This window comes from Oncorhynchus clarkii, chromosome 5 (assembly GCF_045791955.1).
Source record: "Oncorhynchus clarkii lewisi isolate Uvic-CL-2024 chromosome 5, UVic_Ocla_1.0, whole genome shotgun sequence".
Lineage (NCBI taxonomy): Eukaryota > Metazoa > Chordata > Actinopteri > Salmoniformes > Salmonidae > Oncorhynchus > Oncorhynchus clarkii.
The window spans coordinates 35337174-35356037 of NC_092151.1; the positions used below are offsets into that span (position 1 = coordinate 35337174).

Consider the following 18864-nt stretch of genomic DNA (forward strand, 5'->3'; position numbering starts at 1 on the left):
ATTAGATGATTGACAAATATTTGTGTGTTTTGTATTAAAGGGAAAGAAATTAAAATAATTAACAGTTTAGGCCTATGTGATAATGATGCTTTCAACATATATTTTTCTGGCAAAGGAGTTCTGGTAAAATGTAGGCCTCCCTTTAAAAGATGTTTGTGTGAATTAGAGGGCAAGTAGTCTACTTGCATGTTTTTTCTGAATTGTCTCTAGAAACTACTTCTTGATAACTAATTATTTCCCTTTTAAATTGCTGCATTTCCTGAACTACTTGGTGTTAACTATTGTGACTCTCTCTCTAAACATTGTATATTTCGTGAGGAGTAGCCTATTCTTGTTTTTAAACTGGGTCAATTAATCTAGCAGATTAGAGTTGATCAGCCATTGCTTGTTTGATAGTGTCATGGTAGAACAGGAGGATTGGAGTAAGAAGCACTACTATCTTCTGATGAGGCTGATGGTGTCCATGTTGTCGTCCATTGCCCTTTTTCTGTTGTACTACTGGGCATTGAGATGAGCAGTGCAATATTAAAAGGGCATTGGCTGATGAAACGGAGAGCCACACCTCCCTCTATTGCCTTAACCTCTCACCCCTCTGAGTTGACAGACAATAAATATGAGGGGCCTACACATGTGGCTGTGTGTGAGGCAACAGGAACACTAAATATCAGGCTCCTTCATAACTTCTTTACAAAGATTAAACTTGTTTGTTTCTGAAGTTGAACATGTAGACCGCTGTCAGAAGATTTTAAGTCAGCACAGCTTTATCTTTAGATATTATTGTGCCCACATGATATGAGTCAATTAAACAGTAATTTGCAGCTATGATCATTTTACATCTGGTGTGTACAGGTATTTGTAAAATTGTTAGGTTTGAATCTATATTATAGCAATCTAACCACCCAAGTATTGATGGGAAATGTGAGCTACACACGGCTGCTTATGTAAAAGTGGTTTAGTTTTAGCTGAATCTCTTGTATTGGCAATGGAGAATGGCTGTCCCCATGTCCACGTGCTGACACATGCTGAGGTCAGCTGCTTTGACAATGTTGCACTACTGTACCATTCATTCTAGCAGTGCAATAGTATTGTCATAGCATTTGGCCTCAGCCCTCTCTGAATTGGTGGTAAGGGGATGGTGGGTGAGACAGGAATAGTTTTATTGCTTTCAAAGTCTGTTTCAGGAGTATAGTAGTGAACTCTTGTGAACTATAGACATGTGGCCCCAGTGTGCTTTTAGAACAGGATCTAAAAGTAGCCCATATAGCACTGTAAAAAGTTGTAAATAGCTCACTCTAACATCCTAATTGAATTGAGTAAAATATGTTTTCCAGATTCCAAGTAGTTATAGTGGTAAGTGAAACATCAGTAGAGCACAGCTGTATAAATTAGGAAACAAATGACATCCTAAGACTGAAAATATTTCAATGTAGTTAAAGGCAAGACACTAGACAACATTTGTTTGTGTAGTTATTTTGTATTCCGATTCTTGGTGTTTTCTAAAATATGTCTTTTTAAAATGCAACAAAAATTATATAAATGCTTCAATTTCTGTCTCTTAAGTCAGTTTAAAAAGTTGTACAGTAACTTAGTGATTGTATCTTGTGTACCCATGTGTAAGTTCCCCAAAGTAAATGAGCACCCTCTGTACTGGGCAATAATGTATATACACACACTAGATGACTATTAGGGGGCGCTGTGTTGAAGCCACCATGCCGCCATTTTGGCACTCCCCCACTGCTGTAAGTTAAAAAAAAAAAATGGAAGCCATAGAAATGCATTTATTATTATGTATACATTATTTGTCACATTTTTTTCTATTACAGACACATTAATCCAATGCATACTTTTAAATTAGATTATGTTAGCGAAACATAAAAAAATTGAAGACATATGAATATATTTTCCTTAAAGTTTCATTTTTAGAGATTACTAATGTTACTGTCCCCACTACAACAAATAAATACTTAAATACACGTCATTTTGTCCTTGAAACGTTCCATTTAAATATTGTAGAATTAAAATAATTCCTATGTAGAACTGCTCTTACTAGGGAGTGCCAATGTGGCCGACCAGTGGCTTCAAAGCCTTTCAATGGCCAATACACAGGATCAGCAATCCAGGGTTTATATACATCATTGGTAGTGGCAGGCAGATCGGTGGGGGAGGGGAGTGTTTTGGAGGAATGCAGCGAGGCAGGTCCTATTCTGTGTATGGTGGTGGTGGGGAATGGGGTGAGCTGGGATGGGGGTGCAGGGAGTGCTCCTGTGTGTCCCTCATCTGGGAGCCTTTCAAAGGTTTAGACTGCTGGGAAGTTGGTTGTGAGTGTCATCAGGAAATGTATTGTTTTGCTTCAAATAATTATAAACTCAGCTCTGTTTTTAGCTCAAAACTAAATCAAATTAATGTTTAAGCTAACATTCAACTGCCAAATGCAATTCTCTTTCAGTGGAAGATTAAACATTTCTTAACTGTACAGAGAAAAAAGTTTGAGTGTTGGAGAACATCTCAAGGCAAAGCTCCTTGATCAATGTCACACAATGTTGGTGTACTTTTTAAAACCCCTTCAACTGCCAGTCTGAGCAGACAGTCCCATTAATACATCAGGTTCATGTATTTTCTGTTACTGAGCCTATTTGATATTTCTGCAGCTACACTATATATACAGAAGTATGTGGACACCCATTAAAATTTGTGGATTTGGTTATTTCAGCCACACCCATTGTCGAGGACACAACTAATGCAATCGCCATAGACAAACATTGACAGTAGAATGGCCTTACTGAAGAGCTCAGTGACTTTCAACATGGCACTGTTATAGGACATCACCTTACCAACAAGTCAGTTCATCAAATTTCTGTCCTGCTAGAGCTGCCCCGGTCAACTGTAAGTGATGTTATTGTGAAGTGAAAACATCTAGGAGCAACAACGGCTCAGCCATGAAGTGGTAGGCCACACAAGCTCACAGAACGGGACAGCTGAGCACGTAAAAATTGCCTGTCCTTAGTTGTAACACTCACTACCGAGTTCCAAATTGCCTCTAGAAGCAACGTCAGCAACTGTTCGTCTGGAGTGCCATGAAATGGGCATCCATGGCCGGGCAGCCACACACAAGCCTAAGATCACCATGCGCAATGCCAAGAGTCGGCTGGAGTGGTGTAAAGCTCGCCGACATTGGACTCTGGAATGCGTTCTCTGGCATGGAAACGCGTTCTCTGGCATGATCAATCACGCTTCACCATCTGGCAATCTGACGGACAAATATGGGTTTGGCGGATGCCAGGAGAATGCTACCTGCCCCAAATGCATAGTGCCCACTGTAAAGTTTGGTGGATGAGGAATAATGGTCTGGAGCTGTTTTTCATGGTTCGGGCAAGGTGAAGGGGAATTATAACGCTACAGCACATAAATGACATACAATTATATTCTATACGATTCTGTGCTTCCAACTTTGTGGCAACAGTTTGGGAAAGGCCCTTTCCTGTTTCAGCATGACAACACTCCTGTACACAAGGCAAGGTCCATAAAGAAATGGTTTGTCGAGATTGGTGTGGAAGAACTTTACTGGCCTGCACAGAGCCCTGACCTCAACCCTATCGAACACCTTTGGGATGTATTGGAACATCGACTGCGAGCCAGGCCTAATCACCCAACATCAGTGCCCAACCTCACTAATGCTCTTGTGGCTGAATGGAAGCAAGTCCCCGCTGCAATGTTCCAACATCTAGTGGAAAGCCTTCCCAGAAGAGAGGAGGCTGTTATAGCAGCAAAGGGGGGATCAACTCCATATTAATGTCCATGATTTTGGAATGAGATGTTTGACGAGCAGGTGTCCACATTTGGTCATGTAGTGTACTTACCCAGGCTTTGTACATTTTTTAAGAATATTAATTAAAAAGCGACTTTGTTTGCTTTAGGGAGGGACAAGGTATGTATTGATCATTGAGTTGATTTTATCTTGAAGTGAAGTCAGTATTAGTAAGGTGGAGCAGATCTATCTCAACCACTTGACTGTGCGAAATTCCCCCAGAGTGAAGAATGTGACTTGTTGAGGCTTGCTTGCATTGCTTTCTGGGAAATCCTGGAATGCGTGGAATGGGGGACAGTGCCATGGGTGTGTGTGTCTGCAGTCATATCTGACTGGGTAGAGCACTGAGAGTCCTGCACTGAATCCAACAGGTCAGTGGTTTGGAGCACCACTTGTGTGTGGCTCAGGCAAGCTCCATTACATCCTGTTAACTGCAGAGGATACGTTAACGAGTTAATTAGCTAGTCATACGGTCTCCCAAGGCGGTCTGAGACAAAGTACTCCCCAATTGTTTTACACACACAAAAAAAGTTTTTTTTAAATTGATACACAAAAACATTTTCGTAATGTTAAAATGTATGTTTTTGAGTGAGTAAATGTGCTGTGAATAAAAGCTACGGTTTTAATCAGGGTTTTGTGTTGATCAGATGTTAGAATAAATGAGGTAGTCTATATGTTTATTTGAGAGAAATAAGATCAAAAGGAAAACCGCAAACATTTAATCATTAGGTTCAAATTAACTGTTGCCATAGTTGTATTCGTTTTCTTTAGATGCCTGACTTTATTTAGTCTTTATCAAGATTGAGTCTCAATAATGAAATGTTAGTACTGTACATTGAAATATTTTGATTCATCATCGAAATTGGTCTTCATTGTATAGTTAAAGAATCATTTGTATTTATTTATAGATCTATGTAAAGGCCACATTGCCTTGAACAGTTTTGTCGTGTTTTTGTCTTGAAAAGCAATGATATGCAATTAAATCTTGTGTAGCTATAGTCACGGCTAACTGCAATGATTGGCCATTGTATAGAAGGGGCTCGTGAATAATGAGAAACAAGGGCAAAGTGTATAAACATGACGCACCCGTGTTCCCAAACGTGACTCAGCTTCAATCTGTGAGGCCACCTTTAGCAGTGAAAATAGGAAGAATATGCCATATGTTTTCGATCGGAAAATACCAAATTAGGCCTAGGTTTCTACATTTATGAGATGTAGTAAATATAACTAAGCCTATATTTCTTGTATCATTTGAAGGTTGATTAAATAAATAATTTAAAACTGCTGAAAACTTGGGAAGATTGGGATATACGAGCAAATTACTTAGCTTAAGTGCTTCAATTCTGCCTATGATTCTGTGTTACTAAAATCAAATCTTTAAGAAAATGATTTTGACAGCAAATGCAGCAATCGGATGTTATTAACATTTTCAACGATCAGGCGAGAGGCAACGAAAAAAACATCCATCGGGCCAGTAGCACACGCTTGCACCTCAAAATGACTGTAGCCTATTTGAACAATCAATATTTGTGTTATTCGATTAATTCCGTTACATGATCCACTTCACATTTCAATGAACCAATGCTTTCGATGGTAAAGGGGTTTTAATCCCTCTTATTTTGAATGTGGAAGAAACACATTATGAACCTACAGTATAGCCTTCCAAGTTTCGATGATAAAAATGACATCCCACCCATATGTTTGCATACAGTGCAGTTGGCTGCAAGCGTTTTGCACAGAACAGCGATTTGATGCCATCCAATGGGCAGAGAGCGTACATACACCCCAAGAACCTTGTTCGTTACACTCAAATGAATGTTAAAATGCTGTAATTTTGTTTCACAGTTATAGAAAGGATACATGTTTTGGACTCCTTACTTTTATTTGATCTATGAATGTTTAGGACAAACAGCTAATTACATGGTCCCCATAGACTAGGTTAGGATTCTAAACATAAAATAGGGTATGCTGTGACGAGTAGCCAACAAGAGAAGTAAATATTTGTTATACTGTATGTAATAATTGTCATAAATCCATCTAACCTTGGACTTGTAATAACCACCAAACAAGCATACCCACCACAAAGGAGCTAGCTACATCCTTATTGAACATAGGCTGATGAGCCAACCTGCATAATAATTCACCACAAACAAGTAGCATTTCATAAATGGTCACTGAACATGTTTCAGTTTACATGCTCACTGAAGTTAATATACATTTGCACAGGGAACAAAATCAGTATTGCATATAGGACGTGTAAAAGTACTGTAGCTAAATAGATACATAAAAAATACATATATTATTAAGACAAATATTCACTTATATACATGAACCTAGAATCAGTGTCTATCCAAATGGTATTTTCCCTAACCCTTGGCAAACTGATCACGTGGGGAAAATGCAGGGGTGATTGATGAAAAACGAGTTATAAAACTATTCCAGCAGGTGGCGCTATATTTGTCATATTGTGCCAAAGAAATTGCCAGTCCAAAAAACACACACTTTTTTTTTGATCTGGAGGAACAGTCCTGTCAAAACGGAATAATTGTTTTGTCAAATACATCCTCACGTGTCTTTCAGTTCCGCTGTGTTATCCTCACTCGCCCTCTGTAAGAAAATAAAAGTTATATTTTAAAATAAATATGGACTACAAAGATATACTTTTTCAGGACTTAAAGCAAGACTGTCTATTTTAACAGATAAATACAGTGTTTATTTAAACAGAAAATGCAACATTTGTAAATAACAGATACCTGTGTAGGTATGAGTGTCAAACCTTGGCTTCGGCTATCTTCTGGATTTGATCCAGAACAGAGAACTCAGGTGAAGGGAAGTCAAGGGGGTGATTATCCCCCGAGGACTCATGGGGCATCTGGACAACATCAGGAAGAAAAAAATGTTCATGGTCATTTCAGCAAGAGATTTTATGCAAGAAGAGATGCATGTCCTTGTTATTATCACAGGGGTATCTGAGGTGGGACTCACCAGGACAGGTGGGGCTCTGAACAGGTAACTGAAGGGGTAGTGGAGCAGGTTGATGCAGGTGGAAGAGTACAGGTCTGCGTAACGCATGAGTTGGCTGGCAAACAGAGTCTGTCTGGAGCCACTCCGCAGCAGGCTGCCCATCTGCCCATAGGACAGATCCATCCTATATGTCACCACCTGTAAAACACAAGGCGATGTACCCCACATAAAAAATACTACAGTTTACTATAGAATACTGCAGTATTTACTACATAATTCTGTAGTAAACTATAGTATACTTAAGCAATAAGGTACTGTGGGGTGTGGTATATTGGCCATATACAACACCCCCTCATACCTTATTACTTAAGTATACTTTAGTTATATACCTTATTTCTCTAGTATTGATGCCCTCAAGGAGAAAGCCTCCACTTCTATGTTCAAGATAATAAAACAAAAACAGTATACTAAATACTACAGTAAGGTCTGCAAAAATACCACAGTAAATACTATTATTGAATCAGGTTTTTTCTGTCAGAAGCTACAACAAAAATGTGTGCTGTTGGGGGTACTCGAGAACTGGAGTTGGGAACCACTGTATTAGAACATTTCTCAGAGAGGGATTATGTGTCAGTGGGCATGGTTTACCTTCATCCGGGTCTGAATGGCAGTGATGTCTGGGCACTCTCTACAGCTACTGTCCAGGTGCCTAAGGAGAGAGGCCAGTCAGATTGACAACATCATGCACAGCTCTGTCAAGTGAAATAATAGGCGAGTGTCACTCATAGAACAAAATAAATGCCCACTCACTTGTACAACTCAGCTAAAAATATATCAAGATGCTTCAGCTCTTCAAAAAGATCTTGAGGAAAAAGAGACACTCGTCAAAATGGTGTCCAAGATTACATTACCTAAGGTATGTAAAGTGGCCACGTTATGTGTGTGGTATATGATAGGTCAGTTTTAGGGTCACTGTGAGGTCATGAAGAGGAGGTTGACCATGTTTGTACTCACGGTTCTTCTCTGTCCACACCTGCAGCTCTTTTGCCAGCTCAGGCACCACCAGGAAGGTCTTCCAACCTTGCCTCTTCTTAGACTTCAGGATGTCCCCAAAGATGTGGTCACCCACATAGAGAATGTCCTTCCCCTTCACATCTAGCAGTTCACATACAATGTCTGAGGAGCCTGCAGGGAGGAGAGACAGATAAAAGAGGATGGAAAGTTGAGATGTGACACCCACTGATATGACTCCCACTGAAACCAAGATGGGTGAAACTCACTATCCCTCTCTCAATTTAATACCATCTTAATCCCTTTCTCCTAACATATAGAATATGTTACCTTTTTTGATGATAATATCCCAGCTAAGTTTTGGTTGCTTGGAAGTTGGGGGAATGTATGTTTTTGGTTTCTTATTGGTTCTGGGAATGAAGCCATATGTTTCCTCAGGTTTCCTCAGGTAAACTGGTAAAATTCTGATAACGGAAGTGAAAACTTTGCCTGTTCTGGAAACATACGTTTAGAACGTTTTACTATGGTTCCCTGAAAGTTTTCCTGGGAGGTTTTAGTAACGTTCTGAAAATGGAAATGATAGTTTATATGAAGATAATTAAATAACGTTCTGAGAACATGTTTCAATAAGACTGCTAGCTTAGGTTTGGTTAACTGTTTTGAACGCCAGCACAGATAGGACACATGGAAATGAATTTACTTAGGTGTTAGTCATGCAAACACATTTATTTTTAATTGTGGCACGGTGCCAGTCAGATTCAAACCTATGATCTTCTGTTCTCTATCCATGTAATTAGTCCACTGTGCCACCAGGATTGAACTAGCATGCCATGTTTTCTTTTACACATACAAAGCTGGCCATTTTAATCTACACAAACAGACCCCATTTCAAAAGAAAATAAACACTAATTTAGTGGGCTAAATACACTTGAGCATTTATGCTGAATTGATGCTGAAAACAGAATGTATATGTTTTTAAATAAATTAGAGAGAGAGAGAGTACATTAGTAAAGTTTTTTTGTGTTTTTTATGGAAAGTTTTCTTAACATTCTCAGAACAATTTGAGAACATGACTTTAAATAGAACCATGAGAAAACCTGTAGGAAATGTTATGCTGAAGTACTGAAATTCCCACAGAAGAGCGTTGTTTCTTAATGTTCTCGTAACTATTTGAGAACATTCCCAATGTCAAACCAGTTGGAGAACGTTCCTAGAACATTACCAACATTTAAATGACATGTAATCATGTTTTAACTTTTAGGAAACGTTCTGTTAAAGTAATGAAATGCCAAGAAAATCATGTTTTTTGTAAATTTTCTTAAATGTGCTGAGAATGTTCCAAAGCCAATCAACTATCCTGCACCATTCCCAGAAAGTTGTGGGAAGGTTGTATGGAAAATAACCATAGGACAACCATGCTCTCACCAACCTATAAGAAACATTTTGTTATGTGCTAGCTGGTGATTAACATTTGAATTCTTACCGCCAGAGTAGACAGTTCCATGCTGGAGGTCTCCAGTGTATGTTCCAATACGGAGCTTCCCTGTGTTCTATGTTGGATAGATATGAACAGAGCCATGTATTTAGAGAGTTGTGCCAATGTGGTTTCTGCATTATGAAGCATTTACAGTGCCTTCAGAAAGTGTACACACCCTTGACTTTTCCCAGATTTTGTTGTGTTAAAACCTGAATTTTAAATGGATTTTTCCCCCCACTACACACAATACCCCATAATGTCAAAGTGGAATTATGTTTTTAGAACGTTTTACAAATTAATAAAACATGTAAGCTGAAATGTCTTGAGTCAATAAGTATTCAACTCCTTTGTTATGGCAACCCATAACGTTCAGGAGTAAAAATGTGCTTAACAAGTCACATAATAAGTTACATGGACTCTGTGTGCAATAATAGTGTTTAACAGGTTTTTTCAATGACTACCTCATCTCCATACCCCACACACAATTATTTATAAGGTCCCTCAGACAAGCATTGAATTTAAAACACAGATTCAACCACAAAGACCAGGGAGGTTTTCTAATGCCTTACAAAGAAAGGAAACTATTTGTAGAAGGGTAAAAATGTAAAATAAATATATAATACATTGAATATTTCTTTGAGCATGGTAAAGTTATTAATTACACTTTGGATGGGGTATCAATACACCCAGTCACTACAAAGATACAGGCGTCCTTTTTAAAAAAAAATTTTTTTACAATTAAATCCATTTTAATCTCACTTCGTAACACAACAAAATGTGGAAAAATTCAAGGGGTGTGAATACTTCTGAAGTCACTGTACATGACACTCAACATTCTATGGCAGCCATGTTAGCTCCCCATTAACATTACATGGGGAATATTTAAACAATGCTATATAACTGAATGTATAGAATTACAACAATATACACAATTGTAAAAGCTGGCATAACTCTAAATATATACCTCTGGATTAGAACATGAATCTAATTGCGAGGTGTGTTAAAGGATATTTTCTATACACACCATGTGATGATGAGTGAAAGGTTCTTACCGTGTCCACTTGTCTCAGCACAGTTCCCTCGGCAAAGAACAGTGGCTTCCTGGTATCCACGACGACAAGGTCAAAGAAGGCGCGCCACGGTTTTTTGGGGTACTTAAGAAAAAATATATTGAAATGTTGATTAAAATGAATGGTAATTTGTTCCCCAAAACCCTTTTCCTTCATTTGAAACTGGAGACACCTACACTAACCTTGGCACCTGGTGGAGTTTCAAGCAAGTATTTCATGATAGCCTAGGAAAAATAACAAAGACACATCCTTTGTATAAAAGTGAATAGAATGTATTGAATTGAATAGAATGGACATCATGTACCATGCAACATAGACAACTGACCTCCGTGTAGTTGTAATCACTGTTGGTCGCCAGGAACACTTTGGCCACCTCCTTAATACGAGTCAGGAGAACAGGCAAGTTTAGCTATCGAGCAGAAGAGAAAGGGAGAGGGTCGATTCCTCTGGATAGAGAACGTTTAGGTAATCTCAGAGACTTGTTGAACGTCACTAATTAACTGAGGTATCATCTCATAAATTATGTTCCAAAACACTTAGTCAATATACTGTATCCAGAAAAGGTATCCAATATGGAACAGCAATTAAGGGAGGTTTCAAAGTTATTTTCACTCACGTCTCTGACGACATATTTATCCAAATTCCTCAGAGTGCTTTCCTTCAGACTGCCCTATATGACACAATGGAGAGAGTCAGTCTACACAAAGGCACAGACAGTAATGTTTCATAAAGTGTGAGTACGTGTGTCGGGATGGGGTGGCGTATGTACTGTATAATGCTGACCGTATCATGAACATAGTCCATTGCATCTCGAACATCCTGGAACATGCTTCTGAAGGACATGAACAAGTCACCATGTTTGAAGCCTTTCTGGCAGCTAAAAAAAAAAAAAGTACAGAAACTACAGTCACATTACTCACTTATGTTTTATGATTTACTATTCTCACAGCTGTGGAGAAAAAGAGTCGGCAACGAGAAGAGGGAAGAGGATAATAGAGTCCACTCACTTTTCGTATCTGCTGCATCTGGTGAAGAGGTCCACAAGGCAACCATCCAGATACGTCTCTGTGGGAGGAGCAGGAGGGCATTACAAAGCCATTCTACTTTACTTTATTTGCAGCATGATTGTACAGAACTAGACAAAATAACACTGTTGTTGCAACCTGAAAGGTTGAAGAGAGTATTGAGGATATAGAAGCGGTCAGTGTTGCCTCTCTGAATGAAGTTGTTGGGGTAGTAGTCTTGGATCTTGTCCCTGTAGAGAAGGAAAGTATGTGTACAACTAGCAAATTAAGGAGTAGCCACAGGTGCATATAAAGACATGTAAACATGATAAAAACATGCATACTGTGTAGTAGAACCTCATTAAGTAAGCTGGTCTGACAACCTCCCCAATAACACACCAAACAGCTACTATTGGAGCATTTCTGGATGATGAGTCATTCAGAGAGCACCCACTGAGCCAGAAGATAACAAGATAACAGACAGAGTGCACGTATCCCACTAGCACGATCAACGTCACAAGACCTCTCTTTTTGGAGTCTCTTGACCATGACGTTCAGCTAGAGCTGGAGAAACATCCACTGGCCTTCTCTACTGAAGCAACACTGTAGTCTGCCTTTCTGTAAGAGTATGAGGCAAGGATCCAGTGGCGATTGAGTGGATTTGAACTGGAACAGGAGCCTCTTGATAGCTCAGCTGCTGGTAGGGGATCCCAAAGACATCTAAATCCTGTTATATGAATGGAAGATGGGCACTATGTACATGTCCAGCTAAAGTATATTCAATGTCGTCTTTCATGATAAAAAAACGAAATACACATAGTCCTACATAAGACTCACAATAACCCAAAGATTAACTCACGTAATCATGCAATAACACACATGTAAACACATACAGACATTAATTCGCAAATCCCACGGCACCAGGTGGTGGATATAAATATACGTTTTCATATTTGTGAGCTGGTTACATCACCATTGTAATGGATGAATAAAGAATTCCAAATAGTGCTGCTATATCTACACCCAACTAATGTTCAGAAAAAACTTTTAACATTCCTGCACACCTTGTGGAGTATCATGTTAGCTGTGAAACAAGTTTTAGGGGATATTTTGCATTCATTTCTCAGTCCTCCATGAAACAACCAGGAACAGGGGGGCTGTTTTATGTTGTAAGCTGAATATATTGGCAGTATGTAGGCCTACTGAGACAGATGCTCACAGTTGGATCTGACCAAGGTCAGGATCAGGCTCCCTTGGTCTCCAACATCCTCAGTTCTCGGGTAGAACTCCATCTCCTGTACCCTCAAGATAAAAAACAACTCCTTCATACAGCTGCAATATATAGCCTACACACAGGTAGTGTATTCTGCTTCTTCTATGAAATGTAACCAGCGGAGAATTACAAAATTCAGTGGATTCAGATTGATAAGATGTGTATAATATATCAGTTTTTCAGAAAACATGGTATTTTAAATTGGACATATGAAAATAGTCACATATTGACCTTGTGGTTTTCTGTGACCATGCTCTTTTGATGTTTGACAGAAGAACTGTTTCACCTTGATGACCCCCTTTGTAGACATGCCGATTTGCTGTGTGTGTGTGTGTGTGTGTGCGCGCGTGCGTCATTCCCCTGTTCCCCTGCTTAGAAGACTTTGCAAAGTGGTTGTGCAGATGTGCGCTCAGTGACTGTGTTGACCCAAGGACATCCTGTTACAGAATTACAAACAGTATACTCACAAAACACACACACACACACACCAGTCTTGTATAACCAACTTTGTGGGGGTCACACAATTCAGTCCCATTCAAAATCCTATTTTCCCTAACCCTTATCTGAAAACCTAACCTTAACCCTAAACCTAACTCTAGCTCCTAACCCTAACACTAATTCTAACCCTAAACCCTCTAGAAATAGCATTTGACCTTGTGGGGACTAATACAATGTCCCCAGTTGTACAATGAAACACATCCACACACACAAACTATTGTATTTCCTGTGATGTATCACTCACCTTTTTAGAAAGGTGAAACCATGACTGCACAGCAGAATGTTTCCATTGGAGTCCACCTTCAGCAAGTTACCATACATTGTGTCAAACACCAGGCCGCTAAGGAGGGAGGAGAGATTGGGATGAAAAGGAGGAAGAGAGAGCCAGGGGTGAATATGGTTATGCAGAGACAAGCAGAGAGAGGAATGGATGGGAGAGGGATAGATGATAACTTTTAGATTTGTGGCTGCTCTTGATAGTATCAGCAGGTTACTTTTTATTTCTGCTCTATTTTGACCAATCTTGTTATTCTACTGTTACCAGGCCTTTGGGGTAACTATCCCTGCAGGAGGTCTCTATCTGCTGATGAAGTGATAAAATGTCAGATGTTTCTCCAGCATAGTGTCCCCCTGGGGCAAGGATACAGAAAATAGAATGCACAGAGCAACAAATGACTTGAAAAAGAATGGTTAGGGGTCATTTCATAAGTTCAGTCCATAAAGAGCCCCATCCTAACTAACCATGCTTTGCGTCAACACAATGCTAAGGAGCTCTATTTCATGTAGAACATAAGGAAAAAAACATTTGTGAGTAAAGGGTTATGTATTACCAAACTGATCATGTAAAAATACAGTATGCAAATGTGTGTGGGATCAACAGGAAGAGAGAACTCACCGTGTGGGGAAGGTAGGGTCGTAGGTGTAATGCAGTAGCTCATGGGGATAGCCTATAGACACCAGCCTGTCTCTGAGCAGCTCAAAGCCCAGGTCCTCGTAGTCAGGAGACTTGTACTCTACACACACACACACACAGGACACATGAACAATCAGTATTCATCAATGAAAATGTAACAATGTTGCTATCCTCATATACTGTTCAATAGTTCTGAGCGGTATACTATAAAGTAGGATCAAGCTAACATGCCTAAATATTTTGAAATAACTTCTTTTTTTTAAAGGATAAGCTTGAATTTGGCATAGTCTAACAAACAAAAACAAATGTAACTTTAGCTTTCTTAATGAATCAGGAAATCTAGTTTTTTCTGGTTGTTTAGGCTAACTCATTAATCTTGCTTTGTAGTATACCCCCCATGATTGCACACCTTAAAGACATAGATTTTCAGATTTTCTCCAAAAGTCTGCCTTTTTTGGCCCTTTACCAGTACAATCACATTTTCTCTTTGTTGGAGTAGGTCTACTGAGCTACTATACCGATCAACAATATAAACACGACATGCAATAATTTACAGTTCATACGAGGAAATCAGTCTATTGAAATAAATTCATTAGGCCCTAATCTATGGATGACTGGGAATACAGATATGTATCTGTTGGTCACAGATACCTTAAAAACAAATAAGGGTGTGGATCAGAAAACCAGTCAGTATCTGGTGGGACCACCATTCACGACATGCAACGGGACACATCTCCTTCGTTGATCAGTTGATCAGGCTGTTGATTGTGGCCTGTGGAATGTTGTCCCACTCCTCTTCAATGGCTGTGTGAAGTTGCTGGATATTGGCAGGGAACTGGAACACGCTGTCGTACACATCTGGATCGATGTGTGTGACACACCACTCTATGCAAAAAAATGCAATTGTGTTCGCTGTCCGTAGCTTATGCCTGCCTGTACAATAACTCCACCACTGGAATTCTGTTCACAACATTGACATCAGCAAACAGCTCGCTCACACGACGCTATACACATGGTCTGAGGTTGTAAGACCGGTTGGACGTACTGCCAAATTCTCAAAAACGATGTTGGAGGCGCAGTATGGTAGAGAAATGAACATTCAATTCTCTGGCAACAGCTCTGGTGGACATTTCTGCAGTCAGCATGCAAATTGCACGTCTCAAAACTTGAGACATCTGTGGCATTGTGTTGTGTGACAAAACTGCACATTTTAGAGTGCCCTTTTATTTTCCTCAGCACAAGGTGCACCTGTGTAATGATCATGCTGTTTAATCAGGTTCTTGATATGCCACACATGTCAGGTGGATGGATTATCTTGGTAAAAGAGAAATGCTCACTAACAGGGATTTAAACAAATTTGTGCATTTGAGAAAAATAAGCATTTTGTGCGTATGGAACATTTCTGGGATCTTTTATTTCAGCTTATGAAACATTTGATATTTTTGTTCAGTATTAATGAACCTACCTGCCAGAGTGTAGTCCATGTCAAAGCCATAGCATTTGATGTTCTCCAATGGTACACTCCTATTGACAAACACCCTGTAATCAAAGGAAAACAGGACAGTTGGAGTTTCTGAAGTGACTATCTGGGAGACAAACAGGGGTCAGTTGAGAAGCAGATCTCAGATGGGCACGTCAAAGCTTTTCAGAATACCCAATCAGTTTTATAAGAGTATTTAATGGCATGGCTTGAATGTGGCTCCAAATCTGACCTATTGTCTAAGACCAGTTACTGAAACCTTCAAGAGTAGAACTCATTTTGACAAATTGACTCAACTTCCTTCAAGCCCATGGAAATCAATCAACTTGAGCCCAATGCTGGTCACATTGGGATATGCCTCACCAACTATATTATTGGGAACCAACCATTAAATTATATCTTATGCTGCACATTCAGCTCGTAGTGGCGTATCGGGCTCTATATCCTACTGCACTACATCACATCACCACAGTCCTACTCTTATCAGTTCATTAACATATGTCTTCAAGCCTGCCAACACAAACAGCCACGTCCATCTAGACTCTAGAGGAAAGCCATTTAAGGTGGTCTTTTTTTAGGAGGCTGCAATGGTATTGGCAAGGATTTCCGAGACTTGGCACTGCTTATTTTTTAATGACAGTCACGTACCGTGATTAATGTATCCTGATTCAACTCATTGAGCACACTCTGCATGTGATCAAACTTTGCAGTCGGTGGTGCTGCAGCAGAAATTGTGGTCAGTTCTCTCTAGCCTCTACCACACAGAACTCCACCTAATCATCAGTAACAGGTTCTTATTTCAGTAATGGATAGCCTATGTAATAACTAAATCCATATGTTATAACAAAAATATCTTTGTTTAATCAAGAATGGAACAAAGACTTGGAAACCACAATGAAAAGACAGAATGGGCAACTTCTGAAAATAGATTGCTGTATTCAGAAGAATTACCAAACTAGTTAAAAGAGAGATTGCTTTCATATATATCAAATCAGGACTCTGATCAGTTCAGTCATTCACAAGGTAACCACAGAGGGGTTTCCTGTGTCACCAGGTGATATGGAGCCTCTATCAGTGACACCCGGGGAGAGAAACCCATCTCCCTCCTGTCAGAGTGGCCTACACCTCACCCCGTCTGTCTGTCTGTCTGTCTGTCTGTCCCCAGCTCCTGCCAATAGCAGCCAGTTCAAACATATAGTGTAGCTGTTAATAATTCATCTGACAGCTCGTGTTCTAGAAGCGTGTTGCTGTGGAAGCCTCACTTGAGCGAACAACAACAGTCACCCTGAGCCAGTGGGTGCCTGGGAGGTATGAACAAGGCTACTGATGGAGAATATCTGGTTTGAAGCATGAATAGCGTACACTGACAGTAATCGGTTAAATAATATACCTAACACTTGGCTGATATTGAAGTGTCCCCCCAAGTGTGATTTACACCTGAGTGACTGAGAACCTGTATCAAGGCGAGAAAATACGTAAGATTATCTTCTCTTTTAGACCTCAGCCAAACAACTAGCCTATAATGTGGAGGAAGAACAGAAATGAGTGACTCTTACAATCGAGGAGTGAAAGAGAAGGCGTCACTGACCTCACATACCATTCCTAATCTCCACTCCCATCCACCAATCAGAACAGGTAATGTGAGTCTGTCTGACAGATCTCTGGGGCGGCAGGTATCCTAGTGGTTAGGGTGTTGGGCCAGTAACCGAAAGGTTGCTAGATCGAATCCCTGAGCTGACAAGGTAAAAATCTGTTGTTCTGCCCCCGAACAAGGCAGTTAACCCACTGTTCCTAGGCCGTCATTGTAAATAAGAACTTGTTCTTAACTGACTTGCCTAGTTTTAAAAATAAATGTCTGTGCATTGTCAGAACCTGATACAGCAAAGGTGTTGGATCACTTTAACAAAGCCTATAGGCTACGTTTTCACAAAGTTATAAAATGCTTATGTAAAAAACAGAAAGCACATTTTCTCCAAGTTTTTGAAAAATGAAAAAAATTATTATAATAAGCTGAGCCAATTAGTGTATGCCCTATGACCTTATGCAACCTGTATGATATATAACCATACCTTGATTGGCCTCTACAGCCTACAGGTTTGTGTCACATTTATACTACAGCATTGCCAGTTTTGTAAGCACTAGTGTAGGATTGGACCCAATACTGAGCTACACGTGTCATATCTTTATGGGTGTAATAAATATTATGCTACATCAAATAATAACTCACTTGTGCTGACATTCCATGTTCTTCACCAAGGGCACATCGGGTGAAATGCTCGGGTCTGTATCAGATTTAGTAGGTTGATCTGTCACAATCCGAGTCGGATCCTCCATAGTCGTCGCTGTAAAAGCCTCTCTAGATAGGGGGATAGTGAGATCTGACATGGGTAGCCCAAGTCCTAGCTGTCATCTCACTAGAAGCTTACTAATTGGAGAGGCTTTTAAAGCTCCAAAATACGCAGAACTGTGCGTAAAGGGTTTCACTACACGTCAGTAAACAGCCACTCCCTTGCTTTAAACTTCGTGGTTCGGTAGTTAAAAGTGGGTGCGGGGGCTCTGGGACCTACTGCATCCTATCTTGTCTATGAATTGGTCAAACTCACAGCGGACTGGAAACTGGCTTAAAATACCGAGATAATGTAATCAGTCGCACACACGCATAGAGGAACGTGCGTATGGCTTGAGTTCGCTGATATCACTATTGCGATATGAGCGAAGCTGGACGATTTTCAAAAAACAACACAAAGAAAGTACTAAAGAAAACAACAATTCGTTTTACATTAGGCCACATACAGGTAACTTCTCAAATAAAGGAAACACCAACATCGTGTCTTAGTAGGTCGTTGGGCCAGCACGAGCCTCCAGAATAGCTTCAATGGGCCTTGGCATAGATTCTACAAGTGTCTGGAACTCTATTGGAGGGGTGAGACCCCATTCTCCCACGATAAATTCCATAATTTGGTGTTTTGTTGAAGCTCTAGAATCTCCCATAATTGTTCAATTGAGTTGAGATTTCTGGTGGGTGGGTGAGTGACACGCACGCACGCGCACACACACTTTATACCCCATATGCTCCCTTGAGACACGTCTTTCAAAGTCACTGAGATCTCTTCTAGCCATGGTACCCAAAATAATGGGCAACTGGGCATTTTTATATATGACCCTAAGCAAGATGGGATTTTAATTGCTTAATTAACTCTGTGTGTAAGCACCTGCTTTCAATACACTTTGTATCCCTCATTTGCTCGTGTTTCCTTTATGTTTGCAGTTACCTGTATATCTATAACACTTACCCCCGAATACAGGTGAGAGAGAGAGAACACATTGAATAATTCTGATAATAATCCTAAACACCACAGTAATGGGAAA

The 18864-nt window shown here is 39.8% G+C and overlaps 1 protein-coding gene across 2 annotated transcripts; it reads right to left on the reverse strand.

Moving 5' to 3' along the window:
• Window positions 1-1762: 1762 nt before the first annotated feature.
• On the reverse strand, window positions 1763-18096 carry LOC139408705 (cytosolic purine 5'-nucleotidase-like). Of its 2 annotated transcripts, none has more exons than XM_071152940.1 (18): window positions 17723-18096; window positions 15481-15554; window positions 13998-14115; window positions 13347-13442; window positions 11491-11582; window positions 11335-11392; window positions 11111-11204; window positions 10944-10997; window positions 10653-10736; window positions 10510-10551; window positions 10310-10411; window positions 9264-9330; window positions 7784-7954; window positions 7580-7631; window positions 7418-7478; window positions 6791-6967; window positions 6582-6677; window positions 1763-6412 (listed from the first exon to the last, which is right to left on the reverse strand). In XM_071152940.1, the coding sequence occupies exons 1-18, from the start codon at window positions 17878-17880 to the stop codon at window positions 6371-6373; spliced, it is 1638 nt and encodes a 545-aa protein (XP_071009041.1). In that variant the 5' UTR covers window positions 17881-18096; the 3' UTR covers window positions 1763-6370. The 2 variants fall into 2 exon arrangements, with proteins under 2 accessions (XP_071009041.1, XP_071009042.1); XM_071152941.1 differs by having other exon boundaries at window positions 5669-6412; window positions 6559-6677.
• Between the last annotated feature and the right edge of the window lie 768 nt (window positions 18097-18864).